This window comes from Balaenoptera borealis, assembly GCF_965194805.1.
Source record: "Balaenoptera borealis genome assembly, chromosome: 13".
Classification (NCBI taxonomy): Eukaryota; Metazoa; Chordata; class Mammalia; order Artiodactyla; family Balaenopteridae; genus Balaenoptera; species Balaenoptera borealis.
The window spans coordinates 23,968,901-23,989,754 of record NC_138870.1 but is presented as its reverse complement, the minus strand read 5'-3'; the positions used below and the strand labels follow the sequence as shown (position 1 = coordinate 23,989,754).

The window sequence follows — 20,854 nt, the reverse complement described above, 5'->3', positions numbered from 1 at the left end:
TACTGTAATATATGAGGAAGGAATAAACGTCAGCCCCTTAAAAAAAAAATGTCCGAAATTAAATATATCACCGGCCTATCCACTCTTGCCAATGCTTTAAATGTTCAAGACAATGTCATAGTTTCTTCATAATTCTAACTTACAAGTGAAATAAACTTAATTTAAGAGGTCAACAAACACATTTTATAAAGCATTAAGTAAAACAGTCACTCCATCTCATTCTGAACTGTTAGAAGACAAGAATCAAGAGACTTAACTGTTCAAAAAATTATGTTTCACCTAGGTGTTTCTGGATTTTAACTGACTAGAAATAGATGCTTAATCAGAGGAGATAACCAAAGTAAATCCACTAACAACTTCCAGCATTTTTTATCTTCCCCTTATATGCGGCATGTACAACTCCACACTGCTTTGCCAAGGCGTGTTCACAGGTATGCCATGACGCTGACTCGCTGAGCACGCGGGCGCCACGCGAGCCCGCTGCAGCACGGGCAGCCACAAGCATCCCCCTCCCTTATTTATCTCAGTAGAGAACTTTTCTGTGTGCGCAGTGACATGAAAAAGGTTAGGAAATCCTAAACTACAGCATAGTGTACGTTTATACTTACTGCTGTTCTAAATAGCCCTTGGTAAGGGAAAGTCACTTATATTCTGTGAAGGGCATGGCTTCCTACTAATCCTGTACAGATACAATGCAGTGCTGGGCTTCAGCTACAAGCTAAACAAAACTCTAGTTTTCCACATATTCTAGCTTTAGGATCCAAACTCTGCACAACTAAATATAAATTCCAAGATAATAATAGTAACAATCCCCCAACTGAATACTTACTATATACCAGGTACTTTAATACTTACATGTATGTATTAATTAATATAATTCACATTAAGACATACTGGGTTAGATCTTGACATCTCTACAGGTAAGAAAACTAAGTATTACAGAAGTTAGAGGGGCACAGTCACCTGGGAATGTTTCAGATTTCAGAATTTTTGTATTTTAACTTGTAAAGTTAATGCAGCACGCACACAGTAAATTTTGTAACATCTCCAGAGGAGGTCTACGGCAGCACCCCCTAATCAAACATATTACTACTTTTCTAGCAACAGGTATGAATATTCGCACTAAATGGGATTTACAAAGGCTATAAATAGCTTCTCATCCATTCAGAGTTCATTTTGCCACCAAATAAGTTATGAAAAGACTAGCAATTTCCAAAGCTTTTTACATTTCAGAATTACAGGTAGAGGGCTTTATATCTGTGATTCCCTCAAGGTCACACAGGGAGGGGTATGGCACAGTATTTACCATGGGCTTTGGTGTTTTATAGAACTGAGTTTAAATCCTACCTTCAGCACTTACTACTGTGATAGGCTTGCATTTCTATAAGAATTGACTCCCCAGAACTGTCCTGACGGTTAAAAGAAGGAATAGCTACATACTTAAAGTACCTGGCTCACAGTAAACACTAAATAACCATCTACTACTAATATCACAACTTATTAAGAAGAATAAAGAAGAGTAGGATTCAAACCCTTGCTGGCACACCTCCAAAATCTATGTTCCCATGGCAAGGGCACCACTACCACCATCAAGCAGTGAAGCGAAACTTTAAAGGTAAATATAAACACAAGAAGTGTCCAAATGTTTTGCCATCATTATTCCCACTCACAAAATCATATGACTGATATTTATCAAATGTAGATTAAAAAAATACAGAAAAAAAGGTATTTATTTATCACTGATAGAAAGGTAGTATTTTTCATGATGCTTATTACTTCTTGTCTTCTTGATAAATGTTATCACTGATTAGATTTAATTTTCTCAGTTAATAGCCTGTTCTTAAAAATAACTGAATTATCTCCAGTTTTCCAGCAGTCTCCTTTGGGTGAAGGCTTTTTATGTCTTACCAAATGTAGAAAACACAAAAACACACACAGGGAGAATTTACCTCTTATAAAGACCTGTCTCAAGAAAAAGAAAGCTAATTTTCTGAAGTCCTATGTTACATGTATCAATAAAAAAGATCTTCAGAATTTCTGTTTTTCAAGCAGGAAAAATAAAGAGTAATTGTTATCACTATATTTACCTTTTGAGGGAAATCTTTTCTAGTCATTAATACATAAGTTTTCACAGATGGCTGCCATCCAAATGGGGCTTATCAGTGAAGAAAGAACAGAGCTAAATGGAAGAGCTGTTGGTTTAAATGATATATTAAGAAGCAATCCCAATGGACCTCTCATAGGGACCCCTTGAATTCTGGCTCCTGGTTCGGTTTGGCTAATGGGAGGCACCAGCAAGAGACCTAGAGAATGATGGAGAGTGAGGTCAGGGTTGTCCTTCCCAACTCTCTCCCTGATGGAGGGCATGTCCCACAGTTCCTGTCAGGTGGCCCATCCATACAGCTCTCTCTCGGGTTCTGCAGCACCTCCCTCCCCTGCCTTCAGATATGCGGTGTGATGGCACCCCACTCTCACCACCCCAGAGAACTGCACCCTCACTTGTTTCTGTTACTGAACCTTTGTAAAATGTCCCCTTAATAAAATATCCTGAAAATGAAGAAAAACAAAAAAGCAATTCCAAAATCATCTTCTAGTAATGATAAAAAGGTAATAACATTTTATATAATGCTTGTCACTTCAGAATATTTTTCATATAAGAGGTATAAATATAAAATCCTTGAGGGGAAAAAACCTCCAAATTTCTTTCTTTTAATTTTACATTATGATTTCCACTTTCAAATAGGATGTAACAGGTCACAGGATGCCTCTGCTTTGGCTACAACTGGAAAAAAGCCAGGTAATCAATATACCAGAGAGTTTTATATATATATATATATATATATATATATATATATATATATATATATATATATAGATTGATCGTTGTGTTGGGTCTTCGTTGCTGCGCATGGGCTTTCTCTAGTTGTGGCAAGTGGGGGCTACTCTTCGTTGCAGTGCGCAGGCTTCTCATTGTGGTGGCTTCTCTTGTTGTGGAGCATGGGCTCTAGGTGCCCAGGCTTTAGTAGTTGTGGCATGCAGGCTCAGTAGCTGTGGCACGCAGGCTCAGTAGTTGTGACACACGGGCTTAGCTGCTCCACGGCATGTGGGATCTTCCTAGACCAGGGCTCGAACCCGTGTCCCCTGCATTGGCAGGTAGATTCTTAACCACTGTACCACCAGGGAAGTCCCACCAGAGAGTTTTAGAATCAATTAGGACTAGATGAATGTGAATTCCAGGCTGCAAGCATATGGGGAGCATCCTTCTGAAAATCCCTAGCCATTTTCTTCCCTGAGGCCATTTTCCAATTCTGTATCAGACTGGCCCTTGGCCCACGCAGAAGGATTCTACTCGGGAAAAGAGAAATGAGCAAGGTTTGAGCTGTTACCCAGGGCTTGTATGACAGATTGGAATTGAAGAGCCCCAAACATGACTGGTTTTAGTTCTGGGGCTACTTATGGGAAGCTGAGGAGGCTGAGTCAAGCTTCTGAAGAGCAAATCTCCTATAATCTCATAGTGTTTAGGAGACAAAGTCCTACTAGAGGGAGGAAGTCCTGTTTCACACAACCAATCTCCCTCTCAAGACATCTTCCAGATTCTGCTGCAAGGGCTAGAAGTTAAGCTCAAAACTTCTGAAGAGCACAAGTGACTCTTAAGCAGACTTTGAGATGTGGAAGCGGACTCACCAAGTTCCCAATCAAAATGCCTGAGAAGAGACAAAGGTGAACTAAATCTTAAAAAACTGTAACCCAGCCCTGCTCCAGCTCAATTCTGATTGCATTAAAAAGATAAGCCCCTGACCCTCTGTGCCCAAGCGAAAAAGGAGGAAATTCTTTCTGATGGATGACATCAATTGGAGCTTCTATGCGTCTTTTACATACAATGTCTGGCATGCAGTAAACAATTACCAGACACTTGAGACATTTGAAGAAAAGAAAATCAATCAATACTTGTGATATTTGCTGTGTGCCCTTCTAAATTCATTTTTTTTTTAAAGCACAGCTATGATTACATTTCATTTATAATTTCGTACCCTGACTTGTAATTCACTGCCAAATTTTTATAGCTTCTGAAATTATACCCAGGATTGAAGTGGGCAGTTGTTTAAGAGTTTCTTTTTTTGAAGTATAGTTGACATGTATTAATTTTAAAGCATAAACAATAACATATTCAAATTACTGGGGGGGCAATTAAAAATACCAATGTAAGCTCAAATTGATCACCATTCAGGCAGTTTGATTAGTTTGTAGACTTCAACTTTAATAACTTAATTATTAAACATTTACAATTTCACTATTTAACTTATGTATGTATACAATAAATATACATATATACCGTCTCCTTTCTTCCCTGCCTACCATGAGAGAACCTGCTCTGACTACAGCCCTAGAGGAAGGAACCTTCCATTCCACATGATCCTGTTCTCTTTTCTACGCAGCTGGCTCAATTATTTACTCACTCATTCGTTCACTCAGTACATATTTATTACACAACTACTGTCCCAGGCACTGTCTTGCCCTGGAACTGCCAATCCAGTAGGAAACCTAGAGCTGAGGAGGAACCGGGCAGATGAAAACTGTGATCTCAGTAGAGGAAAGAGCATCCATAAAGGCTGGAGGCAGGAACGAGCTTAGGACATTCAGGCCTGAATGAAGGCCAAGGTGAGGAAAGTGGCACGGGATGAGTAAGCACCTTACGTGTATTAATTCATTTAACTTTCATAACAACCCTATGAGGCAGTACTATCACTATCTGTTTTACAAATCAGGAAATTGAAGCCCAGAGCAATTAAATAATCTGCCCCAAATCATACTGCTTCTTAGTGGTAGAACGTGTTCCAAGGAACATAGAAACACAGAAAAAAGAACAAAAGAATAACTTAATTTGACCCTATCTCTTTTTTCTCCTTGTAAAGCATGAATTCAATACAAAGAAAAGCACAATAGCTACTTCATGAAATGGTCAGTGAACTCCAATCTAATAGAAAGCAAAGAAGTATCTGTTCCACTAAATACACAAATGTGTCACCTTCTACCATCTTATTTATAACTCCCTTTGCCTAGACCACGAATCACAGTAATATTCCACTTCTCATGATTACAAGTAAGGCATTGTGCTAGATGAGGAAAAACAGTTTTACCAATTAAAAAAATTCAAGTTACTTGAAAATCATAAAAAATAGGAAGACGTAAATATCCACAATGGATTAAAAAGCTACTGCCAATACTTTTAGTTATCAAAGCTAAATTTTTAACTGAGTATGTCAAGGAATTCAATTCAAATCAGATCAGTTTTTTAAAAATTTACTGAATGCTGATATGCCAGACATTGTACTAGATGCTGGGAATATAAAGATGAATGAAATACACAGTCCTCTCCTCAGTGACCTCATAGTCTAATGGAGCTGGGCAGACATGTATACAGGCAATTACCATAAAAGCAATAAAAGGAATGCTAACTGACAGAGGGAGAAGGGAAAAAGGATGGGAAGAAACATCTGAGACAGGTTACATCTGAGGTGTATTAAAGGATTCCTATGAATTTGCAAGTCTGATCAATTTGAAAAGGGATTATAAGCAAAGAAAACAGCATATGCAAAGTTATGAAAGAACACATTATGTTCATTATGGTACAGGATACATAACCTACAATTCCTGAGTAGCTGGTAATGAGGTGGTAAATTTCTGTGAATAGACATACTAAGTAGTTTAGATTTTATGCTAGGTAATGGGGAACCACTGAAGGATTTTATAAAGGGATATGATACAGCAGACTTGCTTTTTAGAATAATTACTTTAACAGCAATCTGGAAGATGGATGAGACAGGAAAATCAAGGCTATTATAGTTATTCAGGTAAAAAATGATAAAGACCCATATCAGGATAGTAGCACTAGGGATAAAGAGGAGAAAATAGTTTTAACAGGTATTTAAAAGCTAAAACTGAAAAGACCTGGTGACTTATTAGATATCAGGGGAGAGGGGGAGGGAAGAGAACAGTATAACTTTCAAGGTTCATGACTTCAGCCACTGGGTGGAAATTTTTCTTAATGGCCTTTAAGTATATGATAGGCTCCTGAGCATCAGATATAAAATGAAGTCTTACCTGAAGGCAAATATATATGAGAAGTGTTACTTTACTGTATCATCAACCCGCTCAAGAACAGCTGCCTACTGCCTACCACGTCAAGTCAAAAAAAATCTGTTAGTGTATAGGAATGCAAGAGATTTCTGTGCGTTAATTTTGCATCCTGCTACTTTACCAAACTCATTGATTAGCTCTAGTAGTTTTCTGGTGGCATTCCTATACACTAACAATGAAAAATCAGAAGGAGAAATCAAGGAAACACTCCCATTCACCATTGCAACAAAAAGAATAAAATACCTAGGAATAAACCTACCTAAGGAGGCAAAAGACCTGTATGCAGAAAACTGTAAGACACTGATAAAAGAAATCAAAGATGATACAAACAGATGGAAAGATATACCGTGTTCTTGGAATGGAAGAATCAACATTGTGAAAATGACTATACTATCCAAAGCAGTCTACAGATTCAATGCAATCCCCATCAAATTACCAATGGCATTTTTCACAGAACTAGAACAAAAAATTTTACAGGTTGTATGGAGACACCAAAGACCCCGAATAGCCAAAACAATCTTGAGAAAGAAAAAAGGAGCTGGAGGAATCAGGCTCCCTGACTTCAGGCTATACTACAAAGCTACAGTAATCAAGACAGTATGGTACTGGCACAAAAACAGAAATATAGATCAATGGAACAGGATAGAGAGCCCAGAGATAAACCCACGCACATATGGTCACCTCATCTTTTACAAAGGAGGCAAGAATATACAATGGAGAAAAGACAGCCTCTTCAATAAGTGGAGCTTGGAAAACTGGACAGCTACGTGTAAAATAATGAAATTCGCACACTCCCTAACAGCATACACAAAAATAAACTCAAAATGGATTAAAGACCTAAATGTAAGGCCAGACACTACAAAACTCTTAGAGGAAACAGACAGAACACTCTTTGACATAAATCACAGCAAGATCCTTTTTGATCCACCTCCTAGAGCAATGGAAATAAAATCAAAAATAAACAAATGGGGCCTAATGAAACTTAAAAGCTTTTGCACAGCAAAGGAAACCATAAACAAGACAAAAAGACAACCCTCAGAATGGGAGAAAATATTTGCAAATGAAGCAACTGACAAAGGATTAATCTCCAAAATGTACAAGCAGCTCATGCAGCTCAATATGAAAAAAACAAACAACCCAATCCAAAAATGGGTGGAAGACCTAAATAGTCATTTCTCCAAAGAAGACATACAGATTGCCAACAAACACATGAAAAGATGCTCAACATCACTAATCATTAGAGAAATGCAAATCAAAACCACAATGAGGTATCACCTCACACTGGTCAGAATGGCCATCATCAAAAAATCTACAAACATGGACTTCCCTGGTGGCGCAGTGGTTAAGAATCTGCCTGCCGAGGCAGGGGACATGGGTTCAAGCCCTGGTCCGGGAAGATCCCACATGCCCCGGAGCAACGAAGCCCATGTGCCACAACTCCAGAGCCTGCGAGCCACAACTGCTGAGCCCACGCGCCACAACTACTGAAGCCCGCGTGCCTAGATCCTATGCTCCATGACAAGAGAAGCCACTGCAATGAAGAGTAGCCCCCACTCGCCGCAACTAGAGAAAGCCTGCACGCAGCAATGAAGACCCAACACGGCCCAAAAAAAAAAAAAAAAAAAATCTACAAACAATAAATGCTGGAGAGGGTGTGGAGAAAAGGGAACCCTTTTGCACTGTTGGTGGGAATGTAAACTGATACAGCCACTATGGAGAACAGTATGGAGGTTCCTTAAAAAACTAAAAATAGAACTACCATGTGACCCAGCAATCCCACTGCTGGGCATATACCCTGAGAAAACCATAATTCAAAAAGAGTCATGTACCACAATGTTCACTGCAGCACTATTTACATTTGCCAGGACATGGAAGCAATCTAAATGTCCATCGACAGATGAATGGATAAAGAAGATGTGGCACATATATACAATGAAATATTACTCAGCCATAAAAAGGAACGAAATTGAGTTATTTGTAATGAGGTGGATGGACCCAGAGCCTGTCATACAGAGTGAAGTAAGTCAGAAAGAGAAAAACAAGTACTGTATGCTAATGCACATGTATGGAATCTAAAAAACGGTACTGATGAACCTAGTGGTAGGGCAGAGATAAAGACACAGACGTAGAGAATGGACTTGAGGACACAGTGAGGGAAGGGGAAGCTGGGACGAAGTAAGAGAGTAGCACTGACATATATACACTACCAAATGTAAAATGGATGGCTAGTGGGAAGCTGCTGCATAGCACAGGGAGATCAGCTTGATGCTCTGTGATGACCTAGAGGGGTGGGATAGGGAGGATGGGAGGGAGGCTCAAGAGGGAGGAGATATGGGGATATATGTATACTTATAGCTGATTCACTTTGTTGTACAACAGAAACTAACACAACATTGTAAAGCAATTGTACTCCAATAGAGATACTAAAAATAAAAAAGAATAAATTTTTAAAAAATCTATGCATGTATGATACAGAAATCCTTCCTTTTTCTTGATCTTTTCATTCTAATTCCCATACCACACCCTCAGTGCTGACACTAGGTACATGTACAAAAACTGTCTTAAAAGAGATATACCAGCCTTCTAATCAGTTTCTTTATTAACAATACTCAAAGACTAGGGAAATTATTCACAATCAAGAGCTCAGCAACAGAGCCTTTAGAATAAAATATATCTGGGTCTCACCTCTAGAGATTTTGATTCTGCAGGGAATCAAATTTCTAAGCATTTGTAGCTCAGAAAAGCTTCACAGGTGAGTCTGATGCAAGCCCCAGCTGAAAACCGGTTATGGAGACAGATAAATTTTCAGTTAATAGTTAAGTCTGAGAACTAGCAGCTAAAGTTCGGGTTTGATTTCATCTCTTTTATTTCCTAATATTTTATCATGGAAGTCAAAGTTGAATAAAACTAAGTAATATGATACCATGGAAAGCATATGAAACTGTGAAGCTGCAGTTCGGGTCTGAGTTCCTTAGGTTCACAGACTCTGTGGCCTTGTGCAAAATGCTTGATCTCTCCTCTAAGTCTTAATTTCTCAGTGAAAATAATGAAGAGGTTGTAACAGGTAAATTTTTTGATTCCTGATCTTTAAAGTTATCACTAATTTAAAATGGGTGGCCATGCTAAATGCTTCTGTTGTTAAAAAAAAAGACACAGTATTTTAAAGCACTTTAAAAAAATGGAACAACTCCTCCTTCACCCCCACCCCCTTTTTGGTTTCCTTTTTGTATTCATCCAAGGTGATCATTTGAAACAGCACAGAGGTGAAAAAAGAGTCAGAGACAGAGACACAGTCGACTCTCCAAGCAACACCACAGATCCACTTTTAAAACAAAGACCGGATGTTCTATTTGTCTGGAATCAAGTGAAAGGTAACATGCAATCACTCTTTACTGGTACTGGTCTATCATGAATGCTCAGACTCTTCATGGTAGCTCAATTAATATGTTTAACTAGTTGTTTTTCTTTAATGAAGACTGTAATATTAGTTTATGCATAATTAGTTAATATGTAAGTTTATGCATAAGTACCTTTCACCTTAAAGAGATGTATCTTGCTAGGAGTAGCCAATATTATCCTACAGATTCCATTAACATATTAACATTGTCAAATATAAATTAGCATCATGAATTAAACTCATAGAAGCAAATGTCTGTAGAGAACTTCCAAAATGATATAGCATTAGAACACTTTTCCTTTAAGTATTTGAAAAAACACATAATCAAATGAAAAACAAACCTGATCTACATATAGCCCAAATCATACATCCATGAAAATTAAGTATCTCAAACTGTTGCAAAGATATTTCTTAAAATTTGGGCATAATTATTGATTATTAATAATTTTATTAATAGATCATTAAAAAGCTATACCAGTAAGCTAATTATTGCTAACATCTAACAACTATGCTACATTTTATATTACTGGAAAGGGAGTTTGTTACTCTGTCACTTTACTTTTTAAGTTGAAAACCTACTTCAAAAGTCTATTTTTGGATCTCCAAAAGAATAGACAATGTTTCAATAGCTGTTATTAAACACTTAGTTTAATATTATTAAATGTTATTAAACATGTAGTTACCTAGCACTGACCCAGATATTCTGAAGAACAAAATACAGTAAGATCAGATGCATGTTAATGAGAGTCTTACCAGATTAGTTAAAAGGACAAAACATACAGGGAAAACAACCCATGGAACACGGACTAAGGCAACTTTTGTAGTCAAGAAAATAAGATAGTATAATTTGCTATCTAGGCAAAGTAGGAGTCAAAGAATAAGAGGCTCAAATATATCTGATAAAGGATTAATATCCAAAATATATAAAGAACTCATACAACCCAATAGCAAAAAAAAAAAAAAAAAGAAAGAAAAGAAACAGCCTGATTAAAAAATGGGCAGAGGATCTGAATAGACATTTTTCCAAGAAAGACATACAGATGGCCAAAAGGCACCTGAAAAGGTGCTTAACATCACTAATCATCAGGCAAATGCAAATCAAAACCACAATGATACCACCTCACACCTATTAGAATGGCTATTACCAAAAAGACAAGAAATAACAAGTGTTGGTGAGGATGTGGAAAGAGAACCTTTGTGCACTGTTGGTGGGAATGTAAAGTGGTGCAGCCACTATGGAAAACAGTACGGAGGTTCCTCAAAAAACTAAAAATAGAGTTACCATATGATCTAGCAATTCCACTTCTGGGTACTTATCTGAAGGAAATGAAAACTCCAACTCAAAAAGATATCTACACCCCCATGTTCACAGAAGCATTATTTATAATAGCCAAGACATGGAAACAACCTAAGTGTCCATGAATGGATGAATGGATAAAGAGTAAGTGGTGCATATATATGCAATGGAATATCATCCAGCCATAAAAAAAGAAGGAAATTCTGCCATTTGCGACAACAGGGATGAACCCTGAGGGCATTATGCTAAGTGAGATAAGTCAGACAGAGAAAGACAAACACTGTTATGATCTCACTTATGTGTGGAATCTAAAAGAACAAAAAAGAAACAAAAAATCCCTGAACTCACAGAAGCAGAGAACAACTGGTGGCTGCCAGAGGCTGGGGGTGGGAGGTGGGCAAAATGGGTGAAGGTGATCAAAAGGTACAAACTTCCAGTTATAAAATAAGTAAGTCACGGGGATGTAATGTACAGCCTGGTGACTACAGTCAAGAATGCTGTATTGTATACCTAAAAGTTGCTAAGGGAGTAAATCTTAAAAGTTGTCATCACAGGAAAAAAATTTTTATTAACTTTGTGTGGTAATGGATGTTAAGCTGACATATTGTGGTGATCATTTTGTGTTTTATATACACACACACACACACACACACACACACACAAAATCATTATGTTGTATACCTGAAAATAAGATATTACATGTCAATAATATCTCAGTTAAAAAAAAGAGGTTCGAGTGGGCATCAAAGCCTTGAAGGATATATAAGAAATAAATAAGTAGAGAAAAATAAAAAATTAAATAGTAAATTATATAACCTTTATAACATTTTTTATAATATTTATTACTAAACCAACTTGCTTCTACTAGTGTTCCTCAATAGAAGAGACAGTGTTTTCTCCTTAGGTATTAATCTCCATATCCAACACCACCAAGCAAATAAGAGGCAACCAGTAAACATTTGCTCATCAATCAATAAACAGTTCATTTTAATGAAAGCACGCATAATATTTGCCATGAGAATGGTTTACTCTTTCATAAACACTGAAACACTGAAAGAGGTGCCTTTTCACACATCTAGTAAAATGCTACTACATCATTTCAATATTGCCCTCTGGATACAAATCTACATTCTGTATGTAAATAAGCTCTACAACCTGTTCACAGCCTGGCTCTGAATTATTTTTCAGTCTCATCTCCTACCTCTGCCCTGTTGGTCGTGTACCCTGGCCACACCAAACTTCTGCCTGCTCTCTAAACCCACCAGGCCTAGAGTCCTTCACCTACTGCACACTCCTACTCATCTTCCAAAACCAGTCACCACTTCCATGATGCTTCAAGGGAGAATTAATCCTTGTATGCGCCTCTCACAGCACTATGTTCCAACCTCCCTTACCTAGTGAAACAGACTATATTATAACCAGCAAATTCCTCTAGGAATAAAGGTGCCTAAAACAGAGGCTCATTCATTTTGATAATCCCACCGATACCTATCACTGTACCTTGTAAATAACAAAATCATTGATGAATGCTAAGAAGAGAAAATAAATGTCATTCAAGCATTCTCTGATATAACCTGGTAATCTATGTGTATGTGAGCATACACAAAAGATCACTATGAACTCATAAACCACTAGACTAAATGGCAATTATGGCTCTGCAAAAGGATTCATCATTTTTATCAGAAATACTTGCAATAAGGTCCCCTTTAAAAATAAACTCTGAGTATAAAATTATCCCTTTTATCCATTTTGTTACATGACTTTTCAGAACCACTTTAATACAAACCTAGATATATTTCTGACTGGCAACAAGACTATCATGAAGTCCAAATAAGACAGCCAAAAATTCAAATTTTAAAAAGCAACCATTAGTAATTAAATATCAGAATCACCCAAGAACCCTTTGAATCTGATTTCAGATCTCTACATTTTCTAAAGCAAGTGTTTATTTTCTTTCCCCCACCACTGTCTGTGTTTTTGTTTTTTTTTTAGTTATTTCTGAGATACACATTTTAAAGTAATAACTAGGATTATGACTTATAACATTATACCAGAACATATAAGATTTTTAGAAATTTCATGTAATATCTGAAACATTTATATTAACATATTTCCATACAAATAACCCAATGAAAGTTTAGTATTAGTTGTTTTGTTAGTTTTTTCTTTTATACTGCAGGTTCTTATTAGTCATCAATTTTATACACATCAGTGTATACATGTCAATCCCTATCGCCCAATTCAGCACACCACCATCCCCACCCCACCACAGTTTTCCCCCCTTGGTGTCCATATGTCTGTTCTCTACATCTGTGTCTCAACTTCTGCCCTGCAAACCGGCTCATCTGTACTATTTTTCTAGGTTCCACATACATGCGTTAATATACGATATTTGTTTTTCTCTTTCTGACTTACTTCACTCTGTATGACAGTCTCTAGATCCATCCACGTCTCAACAAATGACTCAATTTCGTTCCTTTTTATGGCTGAGTAATATTCCATTGTATATATGTACCACTACTTCTTTATCCATTCGTCTGTTGATGGGCATTTAGGTTGCTTCCATGACCTGGCTATTGTAAATAGTGCTGCAATGAACATTCGGGTGCATGTGTCTTTTTGAATTATGGTTTTCTCTGGGTATATGCCCAGTAGTGGGATTGCTGGGTCATATGGTAATTCTATTTTTAGTTTTTTAAGGAACCTACATATTGTTCTCCATAGTGGCTGTATCAATTTACATTCCCACCAACAGTGCAAGAGGGTTCCCTTTTCTCCACACCCTCTCCAGCATTTGTTGTTTCTAGATTTTCTGATGATGCCCATTCTAACTGGTGTGAGGTGATACCTCCTTGTAGTTTTGATTTGCATTTCTCTAATAATTAGTGATGTTGAGCATCTTTTCATGTGCTTCGTGGCCGTCTGTATGTCTTCTTTGGAGAACTGTCTATTTAGGTCTTCTGCCCATTTTTGGATTGGGGTGTTTGTTTCTTTAATATTGAGCTGAATGAGCTATTTATATATTTTGGAGATTAATCCTTTGTCCATTGATTCGTTTGCAAACATTTTCTCCCATTCTGAGGGTTGTCTTTTCGTCTTGTTTATGGTTTCTTTTGCTGTGCAAAAGCTTTGAAGTTTCATTAGGTCCCATGTGTTTATTTTTGTTTTTATTTCCATTACTCTAGGAGGTGGATCAAAGAAGATCTTGCTGTGATTGATGTCAAAGAGTGTTCTTCGTATGTTTTCCTCTAAGAGTTTTATAGTGTCCGGTCTTACATTTAGGTCTCTAATCCATTTTGAGTTTATTTTTGTGTATGGTGTTAGGGAGTATTCTAATTTCATTCTTTTACATGTAGCTGTCCAGTTTTCCCAGCACCACTTATTGAAGAGACTGTCTTGTCTCCATTGTATATCTTTGCCTCCTTCGTCATAGATTAGTTGACCATAGGTGCGTGGGTTTATCTCTGGGCTTTCTATCTTGTTCCATTGATCTATGTTTCTGTTTTTGTGCCAGTACCATATTGTCTTGATTACTGTAGCTTTGTAGTATAGTCTGAAGTCAGGGAGTCTGATTCCTCCAGTTCCGTTTTTTTCCCTCAAGACTGCTTTGGCTATGCGGGGTCTTTTGTGTCTCCATACAAATTTTAAGATGATTTGTTCTAGCTCCGTAAAAAATGCCATTGGTAATCTGATAGGGATTGCATTGAATCTGTAGATTGCTTTGGGTAGTATAGTCATTTTCACAATGTTGATTCTTCCAGTCCAAGAACATGGTATATCTGTCCATCTGTTGGTATCATCTTTAATTTCTTTCATCAGTGTCTTATAGTTTTCTGCATATAGGTCTTTTGTCTCCCTAGGTAGGTTTATTCCTAGGTATTTTATTCTTTTTGTTGCAATGGTAAATGGGAGTGTTTCCTTAATTTCTCTTTCAGATTTTTCATCATTAGTGTATAGGAATGCAAGAGATTTCTGTGCATTAATTTTGTATCCTGCAACTTTACCATATTCATTAATTAGCTCTAGCAGTTTTCTGGTGGCAGTTTTAGGATTCTCTATGTATAGTATCATGTCATCTGCAAATAGTGACAGTTTTACTTCTTCTTTTCCAATTTGTATTCCTTTCATTTCTTTTTCTTCTCTGATTGCTGTGGCTAGGACTTCCAAAACTATGTTGAATAATAGTGGTGAGAGTGCACATCCTTGTCTCGTTCCTGATCTTAGAGGAAATGCTTTCAGTTTTTCACCATTGAGAATGATGTTTGCTGTGGGTTTGTCATGTATGGCCTTTATTATGTTGAGGTAGGTTCCCTCTATGCCCACTTTCTGGAGAGTTTTTATCATAAATGGGTGTTGAATTTTGTCAAAAGCTTTTTCTGCATCTATTGAGATGATCATATGGTTTTTATTCTTCAATTTGTTAATATGGTGTATCACATTGATTGATTTGCGTATATTGAAGAATCCTTGCATCCCTGGGATAAATCCCACTTGATCGTGGGGTATGATCCTTTTAATGTGTTGTTGGATTCTGTTTCCTAGTATTTTGTTGAGGATTTTTGCATCTATATTCATCAGTGATATTGGTCTGTAATTTTTTTTGTAGTGTCTTTGTCTGGTTTTGGTATCAGGGTGATGGTGGCCTCATAGAATGAGTTTGGGAGTGTTCCTTCCTCTGCAATTTTTTGGAAGAGTTTGAGAAGGATAGGTGTTAGCTCTTCTCTAAATGTTTGATAGAATTCACCTGTGAAGCCATCTGGTCCTGTACTTTTGTTTGTTGGAAGATTTTTAATCACAGTTTCAGTTTCATTACTTGTGATTGGTCTGTTCATATTTTCTGTTTCTTCCTGGTTCAGTCTTGGAAGGTTATACCTTTCTAAGAATTTGTCCATTTCTTCCAGGTTGTCCATTTTATTGGCATAAAGTTGCTTGTAGTAGTCTTAGGATGCTTTGTATTTCTGTGGTGTCTGTTGTAACTTCTCCTTTTTCATTTCTGATTTTATTGATGAGTCCTCTCCCTCTTTTTCTTGATGAGTCTGGCTAATGGCTTATCAATTTTGTTTATCTTCTCAATGAACCAGCTTTTAGTTTTATTGATCTTTGCTACTGTTTTCTTTGTTTCTGTTTCATTTATTTCTGCTCTCATCTTTATGATTTCTTTCCTTCTGCTAACTTTGGGTTTTGTTTGTTCTTCTTTCTCTAGTTTCTTTAGGTGTAAGGTTAGATTGTTTACTTGAGATTTTTCTTGTTGCTTTAGGTAGGCTTGTATACCTATAAACTTCCCTCTTAGAACTGCTTTTGCTGCATCCCATAGGTTTTGGGTCATCGTGTTTTCATTGTCATTTGTCTCTAGGTATTTTTTGATTTCCTCTTTGATTTCTTCAGTGATCTCTTGGTTATTTAGTAACGTATTGTTTAGCCTCCATGTGTTTGTGTTTTTTACGATTTTTTCCCTGTAATTCATTTCTAATCTCATAGCGTTGTGGTCAGAAAAGATGCTTGGTATGATTTCAATTTTCTTAAATTTACTGAGGCTTGATTTGTGACCCAAGATGTGATCTATCCTGGAGAATGTTCCGTGCGCACTTGAGAAGAACGTGTAATCTGCTGGTTTTGGATGGAATGTCCTATAAATATCAATTAAATCTATCTTGTCTATTGTGTCATTTAAAGCTTCTGTTTCCTTATTTATTTTCATTTTGGATGATCTGTCCCTGTCTGTGATTTAGTCTATCTTTTGTGCAAGTCACTTTGTAAAATGCTTCATTCAATCATCTCTTAACCAAATCACTTGTGGAAGGTTTAAAGAACAACATGCAACAAAGTTAACATTTATTTTCAGTTGTGTCAGAATGTGAGTCAGATACACGTTGTAAAAATTCAAATACAACAGGGCACAGAGCTGACTTGATCTGTATAAAGTCTTTGTCAAGTTAAATGTGAGCTATACACAGAAACTGGAAATAAATGAATTTGAAATTCTAAGATAAATCTTTGTTTTAGTAGTTAACAACGTTAATAGCCACCATTTAATGAGCACCCACTATTCACCAGACATTTCACATAAGTTCTCCCTGATCTATCCAAAAGCCCTTAGAAGAAATCTGAGCCTGACGTTAAATGAATGGCCAAGGTTACACAGGTAACAAGTAGTGGGATTCAAATCCAAATCTGAATGGTTCCAAAGATTAAAACCTAATTCACTTCTATGCTAACATTGTGTAATACTGAAATATTAAACCAAATTTCTACACGTCTCTTTGCTTCTTTGAACAGCTGAAGAATAAATGGTTTAATGTATATCTGTTTCTCATTCCCTTCTTAGCACTGCAATAATCATTCTTTGAAGCATTACTAAGACTCTATGCCTGAAGTCTATGCTTTGTGAAGTCTATGCCTTTTGAATATGAAAATTAATAAAGGAAACCTCAATTAAAGTTAGAGTTGGGAATGGCCTGTAGAGGGAGCTCTCATGCATTCTCACACTCCATTATTTGCATGCACTGACCTTCACTTACATGCCCCACTGGAAGAAGCACACCCTGCACTCTCAAACAGAAAGTGCAACTACTTTACAATCCCAAAGGAAGAATTTCTCCTTGCTCAGCAACAGCCCAGGCAATGAGAAACATCTCTGCTCTGGAAATGAAGTCATCACCACCCTAAACTCCTACTTTCCTCCCTTGAACTTTCGTTTAGAACAGCCCCTCCCAACTCCCTCCTTTTCCCTATAAACGCAGGCTCCCTTTTCTTTGTTCTCTGGACTTACCTACAGTGCACCATAAATTGCATATCCCAAATAGCAATTCTTTGCTGTTCCCGAATAAACCCATTTTATTGTTTTAGAAGTCAACAACTTCTACTTTGATAATTCTATATAGTTAAACTGTTTTGAATAGCACACAACAGTAACTTTCTTATACTTAAGTCTAAACGCATACCTTTTCAGAGAAGTTTCAGTATTATGTTACATAAAACTACCAACTACTTTCTCTCAATGCTACTTAGAGGTAACCTCCACAGAGCTTAGCTTTTAGGTATTAAATGCTCTGAAACTAGCCTTAAAAATAAAGGAATGAATTAAAAGGGGCTCTTTAAATATTTGATTAAATACCAGGTGGTAACATCAATTTCAAGTATGAATTCCATGCTGGTGAAGGAAAAAAGAGTTTCAATTCAATAAAAATTCTGTTTCACCAGCTCTGCAAAATTTCACAGCTCATCTGCATTCTCTTAAAGCTTCTTCACTGATGGTACTTGTTTAGAAAGGATCAAGAGCCAAGTTTAATATAGGAATTATTTAATTACGTTTAGGACAGTTGTATGTGGCTACTTACTCTGGCATCAAAGTAATTAGCATTAAGATCAAAAGCTTCTTGCATGAATCCAGAATACAAACTTGTTTGAATTTTATGTCATGGAACCACAGAAAGAATCCAGTAAGTCAACTTTCACTGAATTTATTTATGCCTGTCATTTCCTTTGGGGCAAATTCATTTTACAGGCTGCTGGCAAAATAAGAGACTCAAAACTGGTTGGCTTTTATTGTTTGGTATTAACTCTTTAAGCAGCAGCCATAGAGCTGAAGCTAATTCAGCCATGTTGCTGGTTCAAAAGGGAACTTAATGACCCCAAGCCAAAGGCATTTATAAAATCAGTTGACAGGAAAGAGATTAACTGCTATTATGATGTTGCTCCTAAAGCTAGGAACTAGAAAATCGGGATGAATTATGATAATTAGAATACCTCAAAAGCAGAGAAGAGCTACCAGCTATTTTCTGTTCTTTACTAACCTCGCAACAAAGTTTTATTTTTTAAAAAATTTTCCACTCATACCCTTGTGCTACAACTGTTTTATTATTAACATCAATGAAATCTGTAAGACCAGCTGTACGTGTTCACAGAATTTCTTAGGGATGAAAGGAGATTCCAAAGATCATCTAATGCAACTAACTAACATCCAAAGAGTACGTTCCTTTTGTCATATCCCCACTAAGTAGCCAATGGATGGAACATCTTCTACCTATTAAAGCAGCCCACTCCATCTTTAGGTGAATCTTGTAGAGAGATTTTATTCAGTAAATAAATCTGTCTCACTACTGCTTCTACTTTGTTGTACCCTTAAAAGTCATGAAAAACAAATCTAACTCTTCTTTCATATGAAGTCCTTTGAGCATCTAAAGAGAGTGACTCTTTCTCCAGCTACCCCCATTCCTTCAAATGTTCCCAACATGAAATGCTATTAAATCCCATGTCTATGTTGAGCAAGCTTCAAAAATTTTAATTTGTGTGCATATCTAAAATTATTTTAATTTTTTAAAATATTATATAAAACTGTGAGTTACCAAAACATATTAGTTTTCAACTTTAAATGAGTTGATGCTCATTCACAGCAAAATCTTCCTCATAAATGTGTATACTTATACTAAAACTCAATAAATTCAGTCAGACACAAGACTATTTTTATACTATTTAAATAATTAATTGCCCTTAATTGTCTCTAATGTATACCAGTGAAATGTTCACATGAAAGGCTATTTGTTAACTAAGATTTTAATAAACATTTAAAATAACTTTCTACAAAGTTTGGGAGCTTTGTTCTATAGTTTATTTGAATAACAGGATGAATTATATAGTTCAAGTAATATAGATGATCTCCCTTCCATAACATTGACAACTTTCACCTAAAGTCATACAAACAAACAAACAAAAAGTAAAAAATTCTGAATTTTTTAGCCTAAGTCAGAAACTCTGAATTTTAAAGGCATTTTCGTCATCTGATTTCTGAAGGTCCTCAGATGGACTGAATTATCTATTTCAAGATCCTCACTTTCAATGTCAGTAGGAGTTATCTATAACATTTCACATGTCCTTAGCTTAAATAGTGGTTCATTAAACACTCATCTGAGTGCTGGCTACACAGACTGTTTTGAAAGGTTAACATCATCCAAATTACAATGACAAAGTTATTAAACATTCATACACAATCACTTACCCAAGACTCATGGTATAAAACTGTTAGTAGATACATTGCATAATCATAATTCTGTCTCTTTAAGGGGCACCTTTAAAAGACAGAGAGGGAGGAAGTCAAAATTCTAAAAATTCAGTACATGGAAAAATTTGCAAAGTATACAAATACTAAATACAAAGGATAACTTATATTCAGGAATTCCCTATGTGACTTAGGAAAATTCTGTTCTTGGAATAAAAATGATCTATGTAGTTTATGACTTAAGGATATTGAACACTGATGTTATTTTTACTTTTATTTAGAGGATATCTTTGCTTTCATCACTAACAAAGTTATTTATATCTGATAATAGCTTTACACTATTTTTAATATGAATGTGTCCAATCCAAGTGTCCTTCACGATCTCAGGGCTAAGAGTCTGCGATGGTGTGAACATACCTGCTGAGTTCATTTAAAGAATACAGAGAGACTGATGCTAATCTAAATGTTCACCCTGATTTCCCCAGAGGTGATTCTTTTAAAAATGAGCTACACTACACAATGCTATATTTTTTTTGCTATTATATTTAAAATGAAACTAATGACCTAATATTAGATTAAATTTCTACATAAATAAGAGCTGGCATTAACTTTTAGGCTAATAAAATAATACAGAAAAGGAAATAATTACTTCTAATTTCTTTAAATATAAAATTATCATATGATAATCGACTTTAACTGGACTCTGTTTATTCTGTACTTCGGTTTAATAGTTCTCTATTCTACAAAGTTGTTACCATAAAATATACGTGCGCACACACACACACACACAGACACTTACAAACTTAGCAAAAAAAAAGATCAGAAACTTACAGAATTTCTAACAATAACATTTTAAAAGTACTTTTAAAAATTGCACAAACTAAAAACACAGCATTATTTTACATTCTCTAAAGCTAAAGCTAGCAAAAAGATATTATTCATAAATTTCAAATTTATTTCTCCTATATGGTAATAATCTAAAATCACGGTTCCCAAGCTTTTCCCACCTCCACACTGTTGCCATCTC

General features: G+C 36.2%; 1 protein-coding gene across 2 annotated transcripts in view; it reads right to left on the bottom strand.

The window, feature by feature from the left end:
- MRPS35 (mitochondrial ribosomal protein S35) overlaps positions 1-20,854 on the bottom strand; it is a 49,819-nt gene that overhangs the window by 2,705 nt on the left and 26,260 nt on the right. Inside the window, exon 7 of one of the 2 annotated variants that reach the window (XM_082352260.1) lies at positions 19,828-19,897. The exons of the other annotated variant lie outside the window; for it this stretch is intronic. Within the exon in view, the coding sequence (XP_082208386.1) occupies positions 19,828-19,897 (70 nt within the window). The remainder of the gene's footprint in view (positions 1-19,827; positions 19,898-20,854) is intronic. 2 annotated transcript variants of the gene reach the window in all.